We start from the raw sequence: 23,797 nt of genomic DNA, 5'->3' as shown, positions 1-23,797 counted from the left end.
CTCCTGAAGGAAGCGCTAAACATGGAAAGGCACAACCGGTACCAGCTGCTGCAAAATCATGCCAAAATGTAAAGACCATCGAGACTAGGAAGAGACTGCATCAACTAACGAGCAAAATAGCCAGCTAACATCATAATGACAGGATCAAATTCACACATAACAATATTAACTTTAAATGTAAATGGACTAAATGCTCCAATTAAAAGACACAGACTGGCAAATTGGATAAAGACTCAAGACCCATCAGTGTGCTGTATTCAGGAAACCCATCTCACATGCAGAGACACACATAGGCTCAAAATAAAAGGATGGAGGAAGATCTACCAAGCAAATGGAAAACAAAAAAAGGCAGGGGTTGCAATCCTAGTCTCTGATAAAACAGACTTTAAACCAACCAAGATCAAAAGAGACAAAGAAGGCCATTACATAATGGTAAAGGGATCAATTCAACAAGAAGAACTAACTATCCTAAATATATATGCACCCAATACAGGAGCACCCAGATTCATAAAGCAAGTCCTGAGTGACCTACAAAGAGACTTAGACTCCCACACATTAATAATGGGAGACTTTAACACCCCACTGTCAACATTAGACAGATCAATGAGACAGAAAGTCAACAAGGATACCCAGGAATTGAACTCAGCTCTGCACCAAGCAGATCTAATAGACATCTACAGAACTCTCCACCCCAAATCAACAGAATATACTTTTTTTTCAGCACCACACCACACCTATTCCAAAATTGACCACATACTTGGAAGTAAAGCTCTCCTCAGTAAATGTAAAAGAACAGAAATTATAACAAACCATCTCTCAGATCACAGTGCAATCAAGCTAGAACTCAGGATTAAGAATCTCACTCAAAACCACTCAACTACATGGAAACTGAACAACCTGCTCCTGAATGACTACTGGGTACATAACGAAATGAAGGCAGAAAAAAGATTTTCTTTGAAACCAACGAGAACCAAGACACAACATACCAGAATCTCTGGGATGCATTCAAAGCAGTGTGTAGAGGGAAATTTATAGCACTAAATGCCCACAAGAGAAAGCAGGAAAGATCCAAAATTGACACCCTAACATCACAATTGAAAGAACTAGAAAAGCAAGAGCAAACACATTCAAAAGCTAGCAGAAGGCAAGAAATAACTAAAATCAGAGCAGAACTGAAGGAAATAGAGACACAAAAAACCCTTCAAAAAATTAATGAATCCAGGAGCTGGTTTTTTGAAAGGATCAACAAAATTGATAGACCACTAGCAAGATTAATAAAGAAAAAAAGAAAGAAGAATCAAATAGATGCAATAAAAAATGATAAAGGGGATATCACCACTGATCCCACAGAAATACAAACTACCATCAGAGAATACTACAAACACCTCTACTCAAATAAACTAGAAAATCTAGAAGAAATGGATAAATTCCTCGACACATACACTCTCCCAAGACTAAACCAGGAAGAAGCTGAATCTCTGAATAGACCAATAACAGGAGCTGAAATTGTGGCAATAATCAATAGCTTACCAACCAAAAAAAGTCCAGGACCAGATGGATTCACAGCCGAATTCTACCAGAGGTACAAGGAGGAACGGTACCATTCCTTCTGAAACTACTCCAATCAATAGAAAAAGAGGGAATCCTCCCTAACTCATTTTATGAGGCCAGTATCATCCTGATACCAAAGCCGGGCAGAGACACAACCAAAAAAGAGAATTTTAGACCAATATCCTTGATGAACATTGATGCAAAAATCCTCAATAAAATACTGGCAAACCGAATTCAGCAGCACATCAAAAAGCTTATCCACCATGATCAAGTGGGCTTCATCCCTGGGATGCAAGGCTGGTTCAGTATACGCAAATCAATAAATGTAATCCAGCATATAAACAGAACCAAAGACAAAAACCACCTGATTATCTCAATAGATGCAGAAAAGGCCTTTGACAAAATTCAAAAACTCTTCATGCTAAAAACTCTCAATAAATTAGGTATTGATGGGATGTATCTCAAAATAGTAAGAGCTATCTATGACAAACCCACAGCCAATATCATACTGAATGGGCAAAAACTGGAAGCATTCCCTTTGAAAACTGGCACAAGACAGGGATGCCCTCTCTCACCACTCCTATTCAACATAGTGTTGGAAGTTCTGGCCAGGGCAATTAGGCAGGAGAAGGAAATAAAGGGTATTCAATTAGGAAAAGAGGAAGTCAAATTGTCCCTGTTTGCAGACGACATGATTGTATATCTAGAAAACCCCATCGTCTCAGCCCAAAATCTCCTTAAGCTGATAAGCAACTTCAGCAAAGTCTCAGGATACAAAATCAATGTACAAAAATCACAAGCATTCTTATACACCAATAACAGACAAACAGAGAGCCAAATCATCAGTGAACTCCCATTCACAAATGCTTCAAAGAGAATAAAATACCTAGGAATCCAACTTACAAGGGATGTGAAGGACCTCTTCAAGGAGAACTACAAACCACTGCTCAAGGAAATAAAAGAGGATACAAACAAATGGAAGAACATTCCATGCTCCTGGGTAGGAAGAATCAATATTGTGAAAATGGTCATACTGCCCAAGGTAATTTACAGATTCAATGCCATCCCCATCAAGTTACCAATGACTTTCTTCACAGAATTGGAAAAAACTACTTTGAAGTTCATATGGAACCAAAAAAGAGCCCGCATCGCCAAGTCAATCCTAAGCCAAAAGAACAAAGCTGGAGGCCTCACACTACCTGACTTCAAACTATACTACAAGGCTACAGTAAGCAAAACAGCATGGTACTAGTACCAAAACAGAGATATAGATCAATGGAACAGAACAGAGCCCTCAGAAATAACGCCGCATATCTACAACTATCTGATCTTTGACAAACCTGAGAAAAACAAGCAATGGGGAAAGGATTCCCTATTTAATAAATGGTGCTGGGAAAACTGGCTAGCCATATGTAGAAAGCTGAAACTGGATCCCTTCCTTACACCTTATACAAAAATTAATTCAAGATGGATTAAAGACTTAAACGTTAGACCTAAAACCATAAAAACCCTAGAAGAAAACCTAGGCGTTACCATTCAGGACATAGGCATGGGCAAGGACTTCATGTCTAAAACACCAAAAGCAATGGCAACAAAAGCCAAAATTGACAAATGGGATCTAATTAAACTAAAGAGCTTCTGCACAGCAAAAGAAACTACCATCAGAGTGAACAGGCAACCTACAAAATGGGAGAAAATTTTCGCAACCTACTCATCTGACAAAGGGCTAATATCCAGAATCTACAATGAACTCAAACAAATTTACAAGAAAAAAACAAACAACCCCATCAAAAAGTGGGCAAAGGACATGAACAGACACTTCTCAAAAGAAGACATTTATGCAGCCAAAAAACACATGAAAAAATGCTCACCATCACTGGCCATCAGAGAAATGCAAATCAAAACCACAATGAGATACCATCTCACACCAGTTAGAATGGCAATCATTAAAAAGTCAGGAAACAACAGGTGCTGGAGAGGATGTGGAGAAATAGGAACACTTTTACACTGTTGGTGGGACTGTAAACTAGTTCAACCCTTGTGGAAGTCAGTATGGTGATTCCTCAGGGATCTAGAACAAGAAATACCATTTGACCCAGCCATCCCATTACTGGGTATATACCCAAAGGACTATAAATCATGCTGCTATAAAGACACATGCACACGTATGTTTATTGCGGCATTATTCACAATAGCAAAGACTTGGAACCAAGCCAAATGTCCAACAATGATAGACTGGATTAAGAAAATGTGGCACATATACACCATGGAATACTATGCAGCCATAAAAAATGATGATTTCATGTCCCTTGTAGGGACATGGATGAAATTGGAAATCATCATTCTCAGTAAACTACCGCAAGAACAAAAAACCAAACACCGCATGTTCTCACTCATAGGTGGGAATTGAACAATGAGAACACATGGACACAGGAAGGGGAACATCACACTCTGGGGACTGTTGTGGGGTGGGGGGAGGGGGGAGGGATAGCACTGGGAGATATACCTAATGCTAGATGACGAGTTAGTGGGTACAGCACACCAGCATGGCACATGTATACATACGTAACTAATCTGCACATGTACCCTAAAACCTAAAGTATAATAATAATAAATTTAAAAAAAAAAGAAAAAAATAATCTTGTTCACTAGACATTTCCTATCTACCATCTATCTTCAGCTCTTTACTACCACTTCAACTCCCTGGGTATATCTGGGAGAAACACCAGCAAGCCATTGTGACCTTCATCTCTAGTGAAGAAATGTTTGCCTCAGCTGCCCCTGGTGACACTATCCTAAGCAGTTTACATACGTGCATGTATGAATTACATAAGATTACATATAATAAAGTATAGATAATCTCCCATATGTGATATAATAATATAATTTCTGATACCTACATATATAAAATCTAATTTAATTCATACAACCTTGTAAGGTGAAGGCAGTATGTGATTTTCACCAGATTTATGTTTTTAATAGATAAGGAAATGCAAGGTTATAGAAACCTGTAACATTTCCTAATCTGAGGAAAATAGAGAGTGAGTAGCTTTTACACAGACTGCTTAAATACATCTTCCAAAATAATTCTCCTTATTTAGATTGGAGCCTTTGTTCCCACTCATATCTAATCACAAAGAACCATACAAATACAAAAGCCTTCGTGTTAATCTCCTGTGTTTTCTATGTAGACAATCCATTAAGAAGCAAGTCTAAGGGAAATGTGTACTCCCTCACTCAGTGCTGCTTCTCTTCTCTCCTTGTCCAAGCTCTGCAAGGTCCTCTGATCCACCCCTGGTGGCCCATAATAGGGGTCCCACTAGAATATTATGGTCTCATTTCAGAGCTTTCAAGATCTGAGTGATCAGTCTATCTGTAATTGATCAGAGTTCTAACTGTTATGTAAAGAGTCCTCATTATCTGTAATCCTATAACTCATCCTATGTATCTTGGTCTCATTCATATTTTCTTCTTTAATCTTTCAACTTCAAATACAGTAAATATAATACATACTTGTTACGTCTGCAAGTCAGATGTTAAGTTCCAAAAGAAGTAAAAATAAATGAGTTGTGAAAATCTGAGAGAAAAAATAGAACAAGTTTCTTTCTGGCTTAGAGCCTAGCACTTTGGGTAAGTCGCTAGACTTCGGTGAGTTATTTTCATGGAGATTTTGTTTTTAAAGCCTGACTACCTATTTCATAGAATTTTATCAAAATAAATTTTAAAAGTATAAAAGATTCAATCTATCAATGTGTCAAAGATAAATTCTAAGTCAACAGAATTATAAAAACATTGATCTCATTAATCAGTAATTTAAGCCAGCTAATGATAGTTGAAAATATCTCACCAGATCTCAGTTAGGGTCACACTTAGAGTAGGCATATTTCCTGTCATATTCAGTAACAGCTGTGTATGTAGCAAAACCATCAAAAGCCAATTTATTAGTATTATGGGCATATGTGATGGCCCATCCATCTTTTCAATCCACAGGGAGAATATTGTGGATACCATGACTTTCCTCCCACCTTAAATAAAAATATGCGGTACCCACCTCATTAGAGCTATAGCTAGTCATGAGAGTCTGCCCATGAACTAGGAGTGCATGTTTCTCCTTCCATTATGCAGAGGAAACATGCATGGAACATCACACAGCATCCTGTTGTTCCTTCAGTGAAAACATACAAGCTGGAGATATCCATGGAAAGTCCTCCAGAAAAAGAACAGAAGTGTTTATATCTATTCTAAATCCCTTATGCCTCCCCCAGTGGTCCATCACCACTGCCTAATCTGAGAATTCACTTTCACCTTCATATTTAGACTTTCAGACTTTAAAAGAAGCTATCGCCAGTCTTTCTAAAATCCAGACTGTGGCTAGGAATGTTGTCCTAATATGCATCACTCACTGCTTCCAATCATAGTGTCAGATCTAAAATTCATTCCAGACTCCTTAATGGCTCTAAGAACCAACAAATTAATCAATGCTAAACTCCTCACACCAGACTCATTCTGTTGGACCAATTTTATAGGCAGAGGAGTAAGTGGGAATCTGGCTTTGAATTCTGTGATGAATGACGCAACAGCCAAACTGGAGAAACAGTGTGAGAAGCCCTGAATCCCCATCCCCTATCAAATGCCTATAAAGAACCCTAGATCATCCTCTGTTAAATTATTTATGGGTGTCAAGAAATATTTCTAATTATATCCATTCACAGCCACAGTCAGTGAATATTGTGCAAAGAGATTGCCAAAAATGGTTTTGCCAAGTAGGTTCCCAGCTAGGACAGCTGAGGTGGCTGCTGTGTTTGCAGAATGGTCTCTATAAAAGTGGAGCTGAGATGCCTCTGTCCTGTCCTTCCTCAAAATTCTTGAAGGTATGTATATGTGGAAGAACACTTACTTTTACATTCCTGATGATGACGATTTTTCATTTAAGGGATATCTACTGTTTCCCAAATTTTAATTATTCTTTCCACCATTCTTAAGGATGACATTGTACACAATATAGTTACTAGTATTTTGTGATTAAATGGGGAAAAAAAGAATCCCGCATTCTCTTTATTTTTTCTTTCAACAGTAGTTGTCTGCTTTGAGTCTGCCACCTTCTTCATCTGATAATACAAGAGGTAAGAATAATTTATTATTACACTCTAAAGAACAAAGGAATCTCTATATTGCTACATCTTAATGAGCTACCATTTTATTTCCTAGTTTAGTATTGGGAATAGGATATTGGGGCAGCTATTCTTTAAAAATGCCTTCTCATAAAATTTTGACTTTTCAGGCCACTTAATCAAACAAAACTTAATGAAACTTCTCTTTCACATGTTGTTAGAACTTCAGAAAGAATGCAGCCATCATATGTAATATTTAATGAGAACTACTACAACTTAACCCATAAAGATATATCAGAGAGACCGCATGATAAAATCAAGGTGTGTTTATCTGCAAGTCGATATTTCTAGGTGCTAATCCAGGCTTTTCACTGATTCTATTTGCCTGGGTCAAGCCAGTTAGCCTTTATGTATCTCGAAATACAGTGTGTTGCAGTGGAATTAACAAACCTGCATTTAGTGGAACAGGACTCATGTCCCAGCACCGCCACTTATCACTCACCTCTATGACACTGAATGACCCTTAACCTTTCTAGGCCTTAGTTTCCTCATCCGTAAACGAGGAGGCTGGATTCTATTGACTGCTAAAGTCCTTCCAGCTCTTGCCAACTGTGATTGAAGTCAGTGGTTTTCAAGGACTCCTCCACAGAATCAAAACATTTAATGGAACCCTGCTAATGGAGAATCAAAACTAATGGAATCCTGCTAATTGTGCATGTGGAGACATGTACTTTTAGTATTATGTTAAGGGTATATATAATCATGAAAACCTATTCTACACTTAAGAATTATTTTAAATGAGTTTATATTTAACATAGCAGCTATATTCATTTAGAAAAGAACAGAAAACACTGTTCATGTGGAAATGTTCCTTCCTCAAACTTGAGGCAATGATCACTGTGTGGGTGGATTCAAGGACCCCCTGCAACAGCCTGAGGCTCTGTGGGGGCTTGATCCCCAAGTTGGGAAACAATTAATCTATAATAAGACAGGAGATGGGAAGGGTAGCAATCATCTTTCTGTGTTTCCTGGATACACTGCATTATAGTAATCTCCACGTGGTAGTGTGTTGTTAATTCAAAGTTGCCTGGTGTAAAAACAAACACAGAAACAAAATATAATGTAATATAATAACATTTCTTCTTCAAAGAAAAAAAACCTGACATTAAATGTTCCAATATATATCCCCTGAAAATATGTCTAAGTTTCACAGTGTCATCAGGACACTTTTACAGATAAGACTGATTTTGAAAATAGAGTATGTGGAAATTCCATAGCTAACATTTTAAGTTGAGGGAAAGTTAATGCTGATGACAAAAGATCAAGACTCTGGAAAGCCTACAGAAGGTGGTGGCTATTGCTGTTGTTGTCGCCATCATTCCTGTCATTGTCATTGGCAACCAAGACACTTCTGCTCCACAGAGGTCACCTTCTTTTATTCTGGCCACTCACCCTGTCCTTGCCATCAGGACAGCAGGACTTATTTTATTTTCTCATAATTAATTTGTCAGCGGGGAAAATTTTTTAAGTTCATTTTGGCTTGAAACTTTATACTGGCTATCCATTTCACAAAAAGTATTTAGAAGACTGGTTAGTATTTTTAAAAAGAGGAGAAGAAAGAACGAGATTATAAACCTAAGAAAATAAGAATCAGATTTTAAAATATGTTATGTTGAAATCCAACTAAAAACAAAGAGAAATACAGACTCAACACATACAATCACTATAAAATTCTATTAAAAATTAAGAAGTTCTTTTTCTCCAAGAATCTTTTAAAGTTGTTTTTGGTTTAGATACTACTTCTGACTTTCAAACAATTTCAAAACTAATAAAGGAGACTTTAATTTTAACTTACAGCAAAATTATATGTTGGATATTCAGCTTTCATTGTAGTTATTTTTTCCTTTACTTACCTAATAGCTGTCAGTTAACTAGGTGTTTATTTGTAATGATTAGATCTGGACTTATGTCCTGAAAGAACAGGTGTATCTGTCCACATTCAATTTTAGTAACTCTGACATCCAATTTTAATAATTTGGGATGAGAGGAAAATTTGCCTAAAGATCTGTATTTGAGTTTTTTAAGACAGGTTCATTTATACTGTAAAGCCACTGGAAACAGTTATTGTCCATTTCTTTGTATCATCACAATGTTAAGGGGGGAAGTTGGAAATAAGAAAGAAAAGTAGCAAGAAAAAGAAAAAATTCTGAACATGCTTGGAGCATCACAAATGTTGCTGATTGAATGTTGATTCCTCCACATTTCTCAACTAAGGTTTACAACATAGAGGATGGAACTTAGGCTTAAAGTATCACAAAAATTAAGCTATCAACATAGTGCTTTCAAATCAATGAGCTGATCTCTCAGCTCCTTGACATAGTACACAGGAGTGGTCCCTAAAGGCAGGGGTGAGGAAACAAGCATGGAAAATTAAGCACATTAATATGAAATCAACAGAACAATTCTCCACCCCAACCCTGAATCATCATTTGGCTCTGTTTCTTCCTCTAGGTATACTTAGTCCAGTACTGCCATCAATAACCTGCAGCCATGAGTTCCGACTCTGAGATGGCCATTTTTGGGGAGGCTGCTCCTTTCCTCCGAAAGTCTGAAAAGGAGCGAATTGAAGCTCAGAACAAGCCTTTTGATGCCAAGACATCAGTCTTTGTGGTGGACCCTAAGGAGTCTTACGTGAAAGCAACAGTGCAGAGCAGGGAAGGGGGGAAGGTGACAGCCAAGACCGAAGCTGGAGCTGTGAGTAAAAACACCTGGAGCTGATTAGACTCTGCCTCATTTTGGGTTAATTTAGGTGATACTTATTTTTTTGACCTGGCCTTTTCTGCTACTTATTTGATATGCACTGGCTCCTTCTTTTCTTAACAGACTGTAACTGTGAAAGAAGACCAAGTCTTCTCCATGAACCCTCCCAAATATGACAAGATCGAGGACATGGCCATGATGACTCACCTGCATGAGCCTGCTGTGCTGTACAACCTCAAAGAGCGCTACGCAGCCTGGATGATCTACGTGAGCACCCTTTCAACGCTATTTCTCACTCACTCCACATTCTACACGTTAGCTAAAATAAATTAAGGGCTTTCAATAAATTTGGCTATTGCACTGTTCTTTTATGACCAGTCGTTTGGTTAATGTTGTAAACTCTGATATGTTTTAAAATGTACATGTGGAAAACCATTTACTTAACTGAATTGCTTGAAAAACTGAAGCATTTTGTGCAGCAGCAATGATGGAGGGAGGCAACAAATGAATGAAACTTTATGAGAACTAACACAGTACTTAGGTCCCGCTCTACTTGCCCTTAAAGCAGTATTTCCAAGATAGATAAATAAGGTGATTGCTGATTGAGCATCCCCGTCCTTTCCCACAGACCTACTCGGGCCTCTTCTGTGTCACCGTCAACCCCTACAAGTGGCTGCCGGTGTACAACCCTGAGGTGGTGACAGCCTACCGAGGCAAAAAGCGCCAGGAGGCCCCGCCCCACATCTTCTCCATCTCTGACAATGCCTATCAGTTCATGCTAACTGGTGAGTGAGAATTACAATTTCCATAGCCATTTGTAAAATAGTTGTATACTGATATCAGAAAAAAAATAGGGCTAGTATTCTGAGAATAAATGTTCAGCACAAACATGATAACAGAAATAATAAAATTAGGGAAATATATTTAGAATAAAATGCACTAGTTCCAAACATAGAAGAAGTTTTGCTTAGATTTCTATGCTAAGCACTAGTTCCAAAAATAGAGGAAATTTTGCTTAGATTTCTATGCTAAAATCCAAATTAACTAATGCTAGTTCCACCTCAAAATTAATTAAATTTAGGCATCAACTCTGCATTTGAATTATAGATAATACATAATCTCTCCTAAAAAGTAAGTTTTGAAGTCTCACAGTGACAAGTTATCACAAGCACAGTACAAAACTTTAAATTGGACATTGACATAATTTTGTACTATGAACCAGGTGACTGGATGGGACACAAAATTGTTATTAATCTGATATTGATAGATTATTTTCATGGATAAAATGGTAAAATGATGCATTAGTCTATACATTAGAAAGGTAATGGGATTATTAATTAGCACATCTTTGATACTTATTTTTAGAAAAACCTTATGAGAAGCAAAGCACAAATTCATATAGTTATTTTTGCAAATGGGGAGTTTTAAAAGACAATTTTGAGTTTATAAGTGCTGTGTTGACCTATGTGTTAAGTGCGTTTTTCTAAATATTATCTTTGGCTTCTCTTTTACAGATCGTGAAAACCAGTCAATCCTGATTACGTATGTAGATTTCATTACTTTCTTTCTGTTTTGATCATTGTAGTGGCTACTACTACCTTAGATTCTGACCTTTTCTTCTGTTTGAACTTGATAGTGGAGAATCTGGTGCAGGGAAGACTGTGAACACGAAGCGTGTCATCCAGTACTTTGCAACAATTGCAGTTACTGGAGAGAAGAAAAAAGAGGAACCTACCTCTGGCAAAATGCAGGTGGGCATGATAGTCATCTAAGGACAGAATAACAGATTTTAAAATCTAACCACGTGCCCATCAACAGTAGACTGTATAAAGAAAATGTAGTATGTATACACCATGGAATACTATGCAGCCTTAAAAAAGATCAAAATCATATTTTTGCAGCAACATGAGGAGGCCACTGTCCTAAGCAAATTAATGCAGGAACAGAAAACCAAATACAGCATGTTCTCTTATAAGTGAGAGCTAGACATTGAGCATGAATGGGCGTAAAGATGGGAAGAATAGACACTGGAGACTACTAGATGGGGAAGGGTAGGAGGGAGGCAAGAGCCAAAAAACTACCTATTGGGTACTATCTATGCTCATTACCTGGATGACAGGATCATCCATACCCTAAATCTCAGTGTCATGCAATATACCCATGTACAAACTTGCACTGTATCCCCTGAATCCAAAATAAAGGTTAATTTTTTTAATTGACTGTGGTGCTTCAAAATCATAGCAGCTAATTGCAAGTGATGCCAGAATTTGGAAAATAACTCTTGGAAGAGCTTGTGAGAATGAGATGAATAGGGCAATGTACTGGCAAGTATAATAGGCAAAAATTCTCACAATCATTTTTTAGGTGCTTTTCTGGGCCTGGGGGATGCAGAAATCAAGACCACATCACTGGAGTATCCCATTCCCCTTCCCAATTTACCTTCTTTTTAACTTATTTTAGAAAGCCTTTCCCAAAGTTACAGAATACTGTGCAGGGGCAATGGGGAAGGGAAAGAGGTCAATGGGAAATTATTTACTGCAACTTTTTTCTTTGTCTGTCTTATTCATTTCTCTTAAGGGGACCCTTGAAGATCAAATCATCAGTGCTAACCCCCTACTGGAAGCCTTCGGCAATGCCAAGACCGTGAGGAATGACAACTCCTCTCGCTTTGTAAGTCTCTTGATCTTCATTTTCATGAGGATCAGCACTGACTCTTGTGTGCATGTGGTGTCAATATTTTTTCCACCTGTTTGGTCCACAGCTAAAGAATAGTTTCTGATTTTAATGTGTACAATAATCCCTCCTTTTCTTTTTTAAGGGTAAATTCATCAGGATCCATTTTGGTGCCACAGGCAAACTTGCTTCTGCAGATATTGAAACATGTAAGTTAATAAATATTAGTGATTGAGAATCTTTTTCTTTGTGGGTACATATTAGAAAATCTTGTACTTATTTCTGTTGTGTGAAATTTTCAAACACTTAATTTTTCACTGTGGTATCTTCTTTTAAATGAGCTTAATCTGACTTTCCAGATCTGCTAGAGAAGTCCCGAGTTACTTTTCAGCTAAAGGCTGAAAGAAGCTACCACATATTTTATCAAATCATGTCCAATAAGAAACCAGAGCTCATTGGTAAGACACATGTTTGATTTATTTCTACCAAAGAATAACAGCCCTTCTAAGAAGCCTCTCTGAAATGTTTTTGATGACCAAAGCAATGCTGTCTATATATTGTTCTTTTCCATGTGTTCAGAAATGCTTCTGATCACCACCAACCCATATGACTTCGCGTTTGTCAGCCAAGGGGAAATTACTGTGCCCAGCATTGATGACCAGGAAGAGCTGATGGCCACAGATGTAAGTAATAGGTACAAAGTAGTAAAAAGTAAATTCATTTTCCAGTGTACAACACTCTCCTCTATTAGGGTGGAAAGCAGTGGCAGAAAGACTATAAATAGGTAATACAACCCTTTGGGCTTTCTTACTTTTGGAAACAAATTATAGGATATTTCAATACCCTCCCCCTACATGCGTTAAAAAGATTTCACTGCCTGTAATAAATGTTGGGTCTTTAGTATTCCTTAGCTAGTAGGCTCCTTTTATTCTATCTTTCTTATTAGTCATTTTTGGTTGATATTTATGCTCCAATATTAACGTTTCTCTGCTATTTTATGCCAGACCTCACACCCAAGATTCTGGGAAGGAACTGCAATATTATTACAACTAAACATGGAACTCCCACTGTTCTTCTACAGTCACATGTAAACATAAGCCTTATTTTGAATAAACCTCTGTGGGCTAATGATATATCCCTCTCTACTCCCTAAGCAGCATTAGAAGAAGTGGGTTGTCTACTTCAAAAACACTCATTTTGGGGACTCCATAAGCCTTTATATTTATTTTTGAAACAACACACTCTCTCCCCACCATCACCTCTTTTTTAAGGATTATTGCTTTTTGGCTTACTTTCTTTATATGTAAACTTTATATATATTTCACGTTTTCTTTTGATTTCTAAATAATCTTCCTTATTTTTAACTTTAATATCAGTGGGACTATCCCAATACCCCCGAGTTAGGGTTGACAGTGCTTGCAAAACTGCTTTTTCTATTAAAATATTATTTTCAAGAAGTCAATAATTCATTTGTGTGGCTTTATATTATAAATATCAGCTTGTACTCTCTATAACTTATTATTATCTTTGTGTGTCCAAAAGTGATAAGGAGTTAAGAAACACACCCTGGTCTGCGAGGTTTAAAAAAATGTAGCAGTCTTGCTCTAAGACTTCTGTAATAATGTCTAGTTTCTGTAAATAGGTAGAGTTAATGAGCTGGAAGTGGAAGTCAATAATCTGGGGAAGGAGTCTTAGGTAAGAATGGTAAATAAACATATTTTCCTCTGCCTGCTCTGAATCCTGCCCCCATTTATAAGCCTTTTCAAAGCCTATGTGGGCAACTAAAAAGGTAATCAAATTCGATAGAGAAAAAAGACACAGAAATATTACACTAAACGGCGAAATTCCTTCTTTTCATAAATGTCTCTTCTCTGCATGAGAAATAAATGACTAGCTAAAGTTTGCTACCCCAGGCATCTCATGGTCAGCTCAGCTGTGGCTTGCTATCAGAGAGGCATGTGGAGAAAGACTCACAACCATTGCTGTTCTCCTCATACCCTCTTTCCAACTTTATCACTCATGCCCATTAGCGGGGGAAGGTAGACTGGGATTATGTATTAGGATAGGACAAATAGGAGAATAAGAAGCAACAGAGAGACTCGTGAGACTGGAGAAAAGAAACAAAAATAGCCAAAAGACCTTGAGGAGCATGTGCCTGAGAAGCAAAGGGGGGCTGGGGTGGAGAAAAGGGGCAAAGCACTGGCCTTGGCATCAAAAGTCATGGCTCTGAGTCCTGGTTCAGTGAGTGTGGACAAGTCACATCATATGCTGTGACCAAATGGACTCATGACTCAAATGGAAAGACTGATGCATACCTCTTGGTGTTGCCATGTGGATCAAAAGGTAAAGCATATGAGTGGCAAAGTGCTAGTCAAATATAAGGCAACGCATTTTGAGAAAAAAGTGGGAGACAGTCCCGGTGTTCTGAGGGATTCTTCCATGGTGCTAATTGGGGATGAGTAAATTCAACTCTTTTGACAGAGTGCTGTGGACATCCTGGGTTTCACTGCTGATGAAAAGGTGGCCATTTACAAGCTCACTGGAGCCGTGATGCATTACGGGAACATGAAATTCAAGCAAAAGCAAAGGGAAGAGCAGGCAGAGCCAGATGGCACGGAAGGTACCACCCCCTGTTGGTATCTTCCACTTGACAAAACTGACATAGTGAACTTTTCAGAGGCAGGGACCGTGTTTTTACTTTCTCTGATCTAGCTCGTGAAGGGCAAAAGTATTACGAGAAGGAAATTACACACTGCCTGACGTTTTACATTATTGAGCAGATTTGTGATTTCTGCTCATTCCATTCTTCATTGGCTTTTCGTAAGTTCATATTTGCTATTTGACTAAAACATATTTTATTTCAGTGGATAATCTGTGTGCCCACATGCACTGAAAGAAACAGAGATCTGAATATTTCTGTCACTACTCCTCTAGGTTAGGGTTTCTCAAATTATTTTTATCTGTGGTCTACTTTTGCCACGTTAAATATCACAGAGAGCATCGATTCCCCAACCTCCAATTTATCATCACAAGAAATGACTAAAATTAGTGCAAGTGGTGGCAATGCTTTTGAGGCAATATGAACAAATGAATAGGTTTCAATAACATTTGCACATCTTTTTGAGTAAAACCTTTTTTCTTTGTCATCATCATTTACATTTTAAATTGTGTAAGCCATGGTCAGTTTCACCATTCTCACCTTGTTCACACAGTTGCTGACAAAGCTGCTTATCTGACAAGTCTGAACTCTGCTGACCTGCTCAAATCTCTCTGCTATCCCAGAGTCAAGGTCGGCAATGAGTTCGTCACCAAAGGCCAGACTGTGCAGCAGGTAAACATGACTTAAATTCTCTGATTTATTTGAACCGCAAGTGACTCAGGAGTTCATCACTGTTTTCAATTTAAAAAACTAAACTATCACTTCTATTGAAGGTGTACAACGCAGTGGGTGCTCTGGCCAAAGCCATCTACGAGAAGATGTTCCTGTGGATGGTCACCCGCATCAACCAGCAGCTGGACACCAAGCAACCCAGGCAGTACTTCATCGGGGTCTTGGACATTGCTGGCTTTGAGATCTTTGATGTGAGTAGTGAACTGACAGAAAATTAGCAAGTGCAAATCCTCAGTCATTTTATCAATCTGGTTAGAGCATACAAAATCACTTTTACAAAATGTACCTTACAAAATATACAAATGTAATTCCTACTGAAAAGAGTCTTTGAAAAGATATGAAAAGTAAATAGGTATAAATAGGAAAAGAGAAAATTCTATTCTTTTGAGTCTAGAAGTCTCAAAAGTTGATCCCTGAGAGGTTAAAATAGTCAAAATCTATCCTGGATCCAAGCAGATGAGCATGAAAACACCTTTTTAAAATTACTCTGAGGGAATATTTCAGAGTCCTCATTTCACAGTATTTTGCCTAGTATGCATGATCTCATGCAGTTACTTGGAAAATAAGTATTCAAAGAATCAATTCTACTTTGTTTAGAACTATATAATAGGAAAACAATCTGAAGGTTTATAATTTAATAAACCAAAATGCCTTAAATTCAAAAGAAAATACTAATAGATACTCTGTAGATAGAATAATTAAGTTATGTGTAATTTCCTATATTTATCTTGTCCTGTAGTTCAACAGCCTGGAGCAGCTGTGCATCAACTTCACCAACGAGAAACTGCAACAGTTTTTCAACCACCACATGTTCGTGCTGGAGCAGGAGGAGTACAAGAAGGAAGGCATCGAGTGGGAGATCATTGACTTCGGGATGGACCTGGCTGCCTGCATCGAGCTCATCGAGAAGGTTCATATGACTTTTCTAGCTTTCAAAACATGAAAACCAAATTGCTTGCCTCCCTGTGCTTAATCATACTCCCTGTTCTCAAAGAACAAGCAGTGCTGTTTCCTGACACACTCGTATATTCTGACCAGTTGTGAGGTATGTCCCAAGTGATCTGTTAATAAGTAGAGCAGTTTGTAGAAAAATGTTTATCACTCACACACATATGGATTCGCATTTATCCCTCTAAAAACTTAATTCTCTCTCACTTTTCTTCCTAAACGATTTCATGCATATGGGAGAAAGGGATGAAATTACAGCTATTCCTCTGGGTTGTGTAATTAACCCTGGTGCACTCACGACAATGTATTGTGCATTTATCATCATCCCTCATGTGTAACAAGGCAGGCTATGTCAACATGTCTTAAAGATCAGAAAGTTAGTCCTTCAACCGTTGCAGTCATTAAGTCTTTCTCCGTTCACGATAACTACTGAATAAACACCAAACCTCTGTATCACTTACCTAGAAAATGGGCCCTGAATTCCCCATTACTAAGGGGGTGGAGCAACAGTTACATCAGATCTAGATATGTTAACACTCATCAAGCAATTGTTAAACACTTCCAAAAGTATCTTGGGAGCTTGTCATATACTTATTGATATCAATAAAGTGTATGTGTGAACCCTACCCTAAGCAGTGGGAAGGGAAGAGTAAATGCAATTGCCACCTAGGAAAACTTAAAATACTCAGGTTAAAATTCACAAAAATATGAAAGATAAAAGAGTTTAAAAGCAGACTAGGTCTGCACAATTTGGGGAAAAGATATGTTAATTTGGTGATATAATATCTCTACTATTCACGAAAACTTTACGGTCCTCAGAAAAGGCATTTATTTTATTCTCTAGTATTTCAGTTTCTGTATCACCAAAATAGTCTTAGGGGTACAATTTGTGAATTTGTTAAATCATCAATGTTGAATTTTCTTTCAGTCTTTCCTACAAAATACATTAAGAAAAAAGCCAAACTCTTAGAAAGCAAAACCAAGTTACTATCACTTAACTCCACAGTGGTAGAGAATATAGGTTAAAGTACAGAATTTTAATGATACAACGTAAGACGCAATTTTCTCCTAGGAATGGATCATTTTTAGTCCTTACACATAATCTCTCTTCCCTTCATACTTCTGTCACCTTTAGATTCGAGGTAAAGGAAGTTATATTGTCAGTAGGAAAGAAAGTAGTCAGATATATACATTTATGGAATAAAGAATTCAATTTTGAAGTGATGTTTTCAGAATCTGATTTTATACACTGAACATAAAGTGTGCCAAATGGTTCAGATTACTTTTTTTAACTGAGTCTTTCTAGCAAGTATATTTCCCATATGTTCTGGGTACATAATGATTGCTTCACATGTCATGCCTATTTAATTTATCATTCAAAGTCTTCTTTTGAAACATTGTATTTTCAGTTTTCCATCAATTACATGGAGCATAACTTTCTGAGGGACTCATGATTATCATCCCTTTTTTCCTATTCTTAGCCTATGGGCATCTTCTCCATTCTAGAAGAGGAGTGCATGTTCCCCAAGGCAACAGACACCTCCTTCAAGAACAAGCTGTATGAACAACATCTTGGAAAATCCAACAACTTCCAGAAGCCCAAGCCTGCCAAAGGCAAGCCTGAGGCTCACTTCTCACTGGTGCACTATGCCGGCACCGTGGACTACAACATCGCTGGCTGGCTGGACAAGAACAAGGACCCCCTGAATGAGACTGTGGTGGGGCTGTACCAGAAGTCTGCAATGAAGACTCTGGCTCTCCTCTTCTCTGGGGCACAAACTGCTGAAGCAGGTCATGTTTAATAGCATTAATATGTTACAAGAGTCACAAAATAGATATACACTGTTCAACAGAGACAAATGTAGCTACAGCAAAACCTGACACGAAAACACTGGCCAATACATGCCTAATGAAAGAAAGTGTATGTAGTAACTGTGATACAGTCTTACAGTCATAGACTTTCAGAGCTAAGTGACACTATGGAGCATTTAGCCCACAGCCTGATTTCACTGATGAGAAAACAAGAATCTCAGAGAGGTTAAATGATTTGCTCAGGATCATAAAACTCACTTCTATCATTTTAAGAGTATTGGTTCTTTCAAGGTTCTCCAGCTAGGCTGGAGATAAGGAAATCCTTTGTCAGGGCCCTAGTGCTTGGGGAACTGAAGTTCTGTTCTCTTAAGTGTTCTAAGACCAGATGTGCAAGAAACACCGTGGAAGCACAGGCAAATGGGAGCCAAGATTTCCCTGCAGGTGAGCAGAGGTTCACGTACCCGGGATCAAGTGTGCAACTCTGCCTGTTCTCCAAGTGAGGCCTGCACTAACGAGGCATTACTACTCTGTTTCCTTGGCCCTTCCTTCAGAGAACAGACATTGCTGACTTGGAGTAGGGGAGTCCCATCCCCTACCCACATCTACCCCTTACACTCACAATTCTTTTGTTGTTGGTTTTTTCCTGAATGCCTATAAAGTGAGCCAAATCTTAGACTTTCTTAATCTACAATTGAGGGAGGAGAGACATGGAAAGAATAGAAATGATGCAAGCGAATGAGTGCGAATGTAAATTCTAAAGGGAATTTTGGCAGTCCTGATGTTTATGGATAGTACTTAAAAGGCAGTTGCAAATAACTTTATTTTTTCCATTTTGTTTTTTAGAGGGTGGTGGTGGAAAGAAAGGTGGCAAAAAGAAGGGTTCTTCTTTCCAGACAGTGTCAGCTCTTTTCAGGGTACAGTATATTCTTGAATTACAGATAAATACTTTCATTAAAAAACTAAACTATCAAAACAGAAAAATTTTTTAAAGATATTTATGGTGAAAGTGAATAAAGTAGTATAGCATACTTTTTAGTATACTACTAAAGGTTTTGTAACCTTTTTAAATGCCTTAGGAAAAAAAATTAGCACCAAAAAAAACTGTGTATCTCTTCACATCAATCTTTATGATACATGAACCATTGCCCCTGAGCCCTACATCCAAGAGATCTGGTATTGTACAAATTTCACATGAAATCAAATGCTCTTTTAAAAATAACCACTGTATTCAATTATATCTCCTTCATGTGACAAAAATCTCAACACAAAGTTTCTCTGGTGGTGCTTGAGAATAACAAACTGAAATTAACTGATTTTGTGTAATCTGTAATTTCCTACCTGTGCTCCACATATATGATTCCTCTCTGTTATGATAATTTGTTTTTCCTTGAGACAGCTCATTAAAATGTTAAATGAAAGACAAACATTGATAGGGACTCCCATGTAGATGCAACTAGAAATGATTTTAAAACTTTTCATATGGTTCCACAGGAGAATTTGAATAAGCTGATGACCAACTTGAGGAGCACTCACCCCCACTTTGTGCGGTGCATCATCCCCAATGAAACTAAAACTCCTGGTAAGACATTTCTGATATCCAGACAAGCTCCAGTGTGTGTGTGATAGACCATGAAGTATGGCATGTGGATTCATTCTTTTAGGTGCCATGGGGCATGAACTTGTCCTGCATCAGCTGAGGTGTAACGGTGTGCTGGAAGGCATCCGCATCTGTAGGAAAGGCTTCCCAAGCAGAATCCTTTATGCAGACTTCAAACAGAGGTTTGTATCTCATTATTTTTCCCTTTCAATGTCTTAGTCTACACAAAATCACTATATAATTCAAACAGTTTTAAACTTTTCCTTGAAAAATGACATGCAATTATTTGAAAATTGATCATAAAAGAAAGAAGCTTAGGTTTATATTATCATAAGTTTTTCATCATGTCTTCCCAAGTTTTAAATAAAGCACTGTCTGACTTTTTAAATGGCATTTTGTTCGCCAAAACTTAATCTATCATCTTTTCAATGATAGCTACCAAATGTTCTACCGGTTTTTTCAGTGAAGAAAAACCACATTTTTATATTTTTTTTATTCTGACAGATACAAGGTTCTAAATGCGAGTGCTATCCCAGAGGGTCAGTTCATTGACAGCAAGAAGGCTTCTGAGAAACTTCTAGGGTCTATTGACATTGACCACACCCAGTACAAATTCGGTCATACCAAGGTATCACCAGTCCAAATTTCTATCTGTCATAATTCTATCACTTTTAGACTTTCCCTTAAGTGGAAATAACATACTTAACTTGTTCTTTCATAAGGTTTTCTTTAAAGCTGGCCTGCTGGGAACTCTAGAGGAAATGCGAGATGAAAAGCTAGCTCAACTCATCACGCGCACTCAAGCCATATGCAGAGGGCTCCTGATGAGAGTGGAGTTCAGAAAGATGATGGAGAGGAGGTGAGAGCCCACACACAAGTCTTCCTTCTCCACACTTTCATAAATGAATCCACTGCAGTCATTACTTTTGTTGAGTGATGATCACTTTCCACATTATTCTCCATTTGCATCTTTTTTTCTTTTCCTACAGAGAGTCCATCTTCTGCATTCAGTACAACATCCGTGCTTTCATGAATGTGAAGCACTGGCCCTGGATGAAGCTGTATTTCAAGATCAAGCCCCTCCTCAAGAGTGCAGAGACAGAGAAGGAGATGGCCAACATGAAGGAAGAATTTGAGAAAACCAAAGAAGAGCTGGCTAAGACAGAGGCAAAAAGGAAAGAACTAGAAGAAAAGATGGTGACACTAATGCAAGAGAAAAACGACTTACAACTCCAAGTTCAAGCTGTAAGTATTATACATTGCAATTCAGCCACATCTTATTGTTTTTAACGTTTTAAAATGAATGGTTTCCACTGAAACATTTGTTCTGATTGTTTGCTGTTCAAAAACACCAAGACTCGGGCATAAAGAAGCAATAGATGCAAAGTCACATATCATGCTGCACATGTTCATATGTGCATTCACACACAGTTTGGTCATCAGTGAGCAAATTCATAAAAATATCAATAGACATTTTCCTTTCTTTATGGAACTTTCTCTCAGATCAGATTATTCTTTCTTTAGTGTATTTTTGTGCATAAAATAGAAGTTATGTTGTTTTTATCAGGGCAGAGAAATGGCTAAATTAATCCCCTCTTAAATGTGAGAAAACTGAGTCCTACAGTGAACAAGTGACTTTTCCAAAGTTGCAAAGGTTAGTAAAGTGGCAGATTTTTGCCAAAGGGCTAGTTTTCCTGATTTGGCCTTCCACACATGAATATCTGAAGGAAATCTGTTATTATACTTGATCAGTAGATAACAGTATTAACATTTTGTCTGTTTCATTTTAAAAGTTAGCAACTGGTATACATGTTGACCAAACTGGTAGTCACTGAAGTTTCTACCTTATAATAAATTATTGTGTGCTTGTAGATATAGCTCAGACAAATGAAAATGCTTAATTTCTCCCTTTAGGAAGCAGATGCCTTGGCTGATGCAGAGGAAAGATGTGATCAGTTGATTAAAACCAAAATCCAGCTAGAGGCCAAAATCAAAGAGGTAACTGAAAGAGCTGAGGATGAGGAAGAGATCAATGCTGAGCTGACAGCCAAGAAGAGGAAACTGGAGGATGAATGTTCAGAGCTCAAGAAAGACATTGATGACCTTGAGCTGACACTGGCCAAGGTTGAGAAGGAGAAACATGCCACAGAGAGCAAGGTACAAATCATGATCCATTTTAGAATATTTGTAAGTACCTTGATACTGAAGTATTTTAATTAAAAATTTAATCTTAAGATGACTGAATATGAAAAATGACACTGTCATAACTATGTCATCTCTTTAGTCTTTACCACTTCAATCTACTTACTTGACCTTTACCTCCTACTTTTTCAGCCATTATAGGCCTGGGTTAGCTACTGGTTCTCATTTTCCATCTCAGACTGACATTATCCTAGGATACTATAGTATCATGTTTTTCATCAAGATAATAGGTTGTCATTGACATTCCGGTCATCTGTTCAAATCTAAAGGTGAAAAACCTCACAGAAGAGATGGCAGGCCTGGATGAAAACATTGCAAAGCTGACCAAGGAGAAGGCGGCTCTCCAGGAGGCCCACCAGCAGACCCTGGATGACCTGCAGGTGGAGGAGGACAAAGTCAACACCCTGACCAAAGCTAAAACCAAGCTAGAACAGCAAGTGGACGATGTAAGTGTGAAAAAGAAAACGTTTCCCCTTGCGATGAAATAAACAATTGTAACATGAAACCAGCACTGATGGTCATAAGCCTTTAACGCTTGGTCTCTGAATAAAGTTCTTGTGCTATTTGTTGTATCTTTAAATTTTTTTCTTATGTATCTTTGAAGGCTACTAGCATAGGGTTCAGTGCTTAAGAGCTGAAATAAATAAAATGTATCATAAATTTAGCTTGAAGGATCTCTGGAACAAGAAAAGAAACTTCGCATGGACTTAGAAAGAGCCAAGAGAAAACTGGAGGGTGACCTAAAATTGGTCCAAGAATCCACAATGGATATAGAAAATGATAAACAGCAACTTGATGAGAAACTCAAAAAGTAAGTATGGTATAATTCAGCTATAACCTGCTTGTTGTATGTCACTGCAAATGAAACATACGCTAAAAAGATCTCCAAAATGTTACATCATGACATATGGAAAAAAATAATGACATCTTTGACCTTTTTATTTAATTAAACTAATACAATTATTAATCTGTAAAACATTGTACTACTCACTCCTTCAACACCAGCAGTATAAAAAAAATCTTAGATTATACATAGAAAAGAAGATTGGTAAGAGAAGTGATTATAAGCTAATGTGTTGCTCTTCTAATAGGAAAGAGTTTGAAATGAGCAATCTGCAAGGCAAGATTGAAGATGAACAAGCCCTTGCAATGCAGCTACAAAAGAAGATCAAAGAGTTACAGGTAAGTTATAACCTCCACCTTTTCTGGGCATTACAGGAAACAAAATTGACATAAATTCACATTAATGTTGACATATCACAACCAGGCCCGCATTGAGGAGCTGGAGGAGGAAATCGAGGCAGAGCAGGCCTCCCGGGCCAAAGCAGAGAAGCAGCGCTCTGATCTCTCCCGGGAACTGGAGCAGATCAGCGAGAGGCTGGAAGAAGCCGGTGGGGCCGCTTCAGCCCAGATTGAGATGAACAAGAAGCGGGAGGCTGAGTTCCAGAAAATGCGCAGGGACCTGGAAGAGTCCACCCTGCAGCACGAAGCCACGGCAGCTGCTCTTCGGAAGAAGCACGCAGATAGTGTGGCCGAGCTTGGGGAGCAGATTGACAACCTTCAGCGGGTCAAGCAGAAGCTGGAGAAGGAAAAGAGTGAGCTGAAGATGGAGATCGATGACCTTGCTAGTAACATGGAGACTGTCTCCAAAGCCAAGGTCTTCCTTAATTTGTGCCCTTTTCATCTTTATTTGCAACAATTCAAAATGACCAAGTTTATATATGACTATTTTTAGCCAAATTACACAAACAT

General features: G+C 38.0%; 1 protein-coding gene across 4 annotated transcripts in view; it reads left to right on the top strand.

Moving 5' to 3' along the window:
- The first annotated feature begins 907 nt into the window (after positions 1 to 907).
- Positions 908 to 23,797, top strand: part of LOC129018023 (myosin-4) — a 31,505-nt gene continuing 8,615 nt past the window's right edge. The window contains exons 1-27 of one of the 4 annotated variants that reach the window (XM_054459137.2): positions 6,401 to 6,422; positions 6,626 to 6,674; positions 9,174 to 9,416; positions 9,546 to 9,689; positions 10,051 to 10,207; positions 10,937 to 10,964; positions 11,059 to 11,173; positions 12,000 to 12,092; positions 12,241 to 12,304; positions 12,455 to 12,553; positions 12,675 to 12,778; positions 14,577 to 14,715; positions 15,308 to 15,426; positions 15,528 to 15,677; positions 16,226 to 16,396; positions 17,916 to 18,225; positions 19,090 to 19,160; positions 19,738 to 19,825; positions 19,908 to 20,025; positions 20,348 to 20,471; positions 20,566 to 20,702; positions 20,833 to 21,088; positions 21,758 to 22,000; positions 22,315 to 22,491; positions 22,711 to 22,856; positions 23,137 to 23,227; positions 23,313 to 23,702. In XM_054459137.2, the coding sequence (XP_054315112.2) occupies positions 9,213 to 9,416; positions 9,546 to 9,689; positions 10,051 to 10,207; positions 10,937 to 10,964; positions 11,059 to 11,173; positions 12,000 to 12,092; positions 12,241 to 12,304; positions 12,455 to 12,553; positions 12,675 to 12,778; positions 14,577 to 14,715; positions 15,308 to 15,426; positions 15,528 to 15,677; positions 16,226 to 16,396; positions 17,916 to 18,225; positions 19,090 to 19,160; positions 19,738 to 19,825; positions 19,908 to 20,025; positions 20,348 to 20,471; positions 20,566 to 20,702; positions 20,833 to 21,088; positions 21,758 to 22,000; positions 22,315 to 22,491; positions 22,711 to 22,856; positions 23,137 to 23,227; positions 23,313 to 23,702 (3,738 nt within the window). In that variant the 5' untranslated portion in view covers positions 6,401 to 6,422; positions 6,626 to 6,674; positions 9,174 to 9,212. Of the gene's footprint in view, positions 919 to 6,400; positions 6,423 to 6,625; positions 6,675 to 9,173; positions 9,417 to 9,545; positions 9,690 to 10,050; positions 10,208 to 10,936; positions 10,965 to 11,058; positions 11,174 to 11,995; positions 12,093 to 12,240; positions 12,305 to 12,454; positions 12,554 to 12,674; positions 12,779 to 14,576; positions 14,716 to 15,307; positions 15,427 to 15,527; positions 15,678 to 16,225; positions 16,397 to 17,915; positions 18,231 to 19,089; positions 19,161 to 19,737; positions 19,826 to 19,907; positions 20,026 to 20,347; positions 20,472 to 20,565; positions 20,703 to 20,832; positions 21,089 to 21,757; positions 22,001 to 22,314; positions 22,492 to 22,710; positions 22,857 to 23,136; positions 23,228 to 23,312; positions 23,703 to 23,797 lie in introns of those variants that run through there. The other 3 variants (XM_054459134.2, XM_054459138.2, XM_054459135.2) reach the window with 3 other exon arrangements.

The sequence above is a fragment of the Pongo pygmaeus genome, chromosome 19 (assembly GCF_028885625.2).
Source record: "Pongo pygmaeus isolate AG05252 chromosome 19, NHGRI_mPonPyg2-v2.0_pri, whole genome shotgun sequence".
Taxonomy (NCBI): domain Eukaryota; kingdom Metazoa; phylum Chordata; class Mammalia; order Primates; family Hominidae; genus Pongo; species Pongo pygmaeus.
Note: the sequence above shows the minus strand (reverse complement) of the source record. Positions and strands in the feature narration are given on the sequence as shown.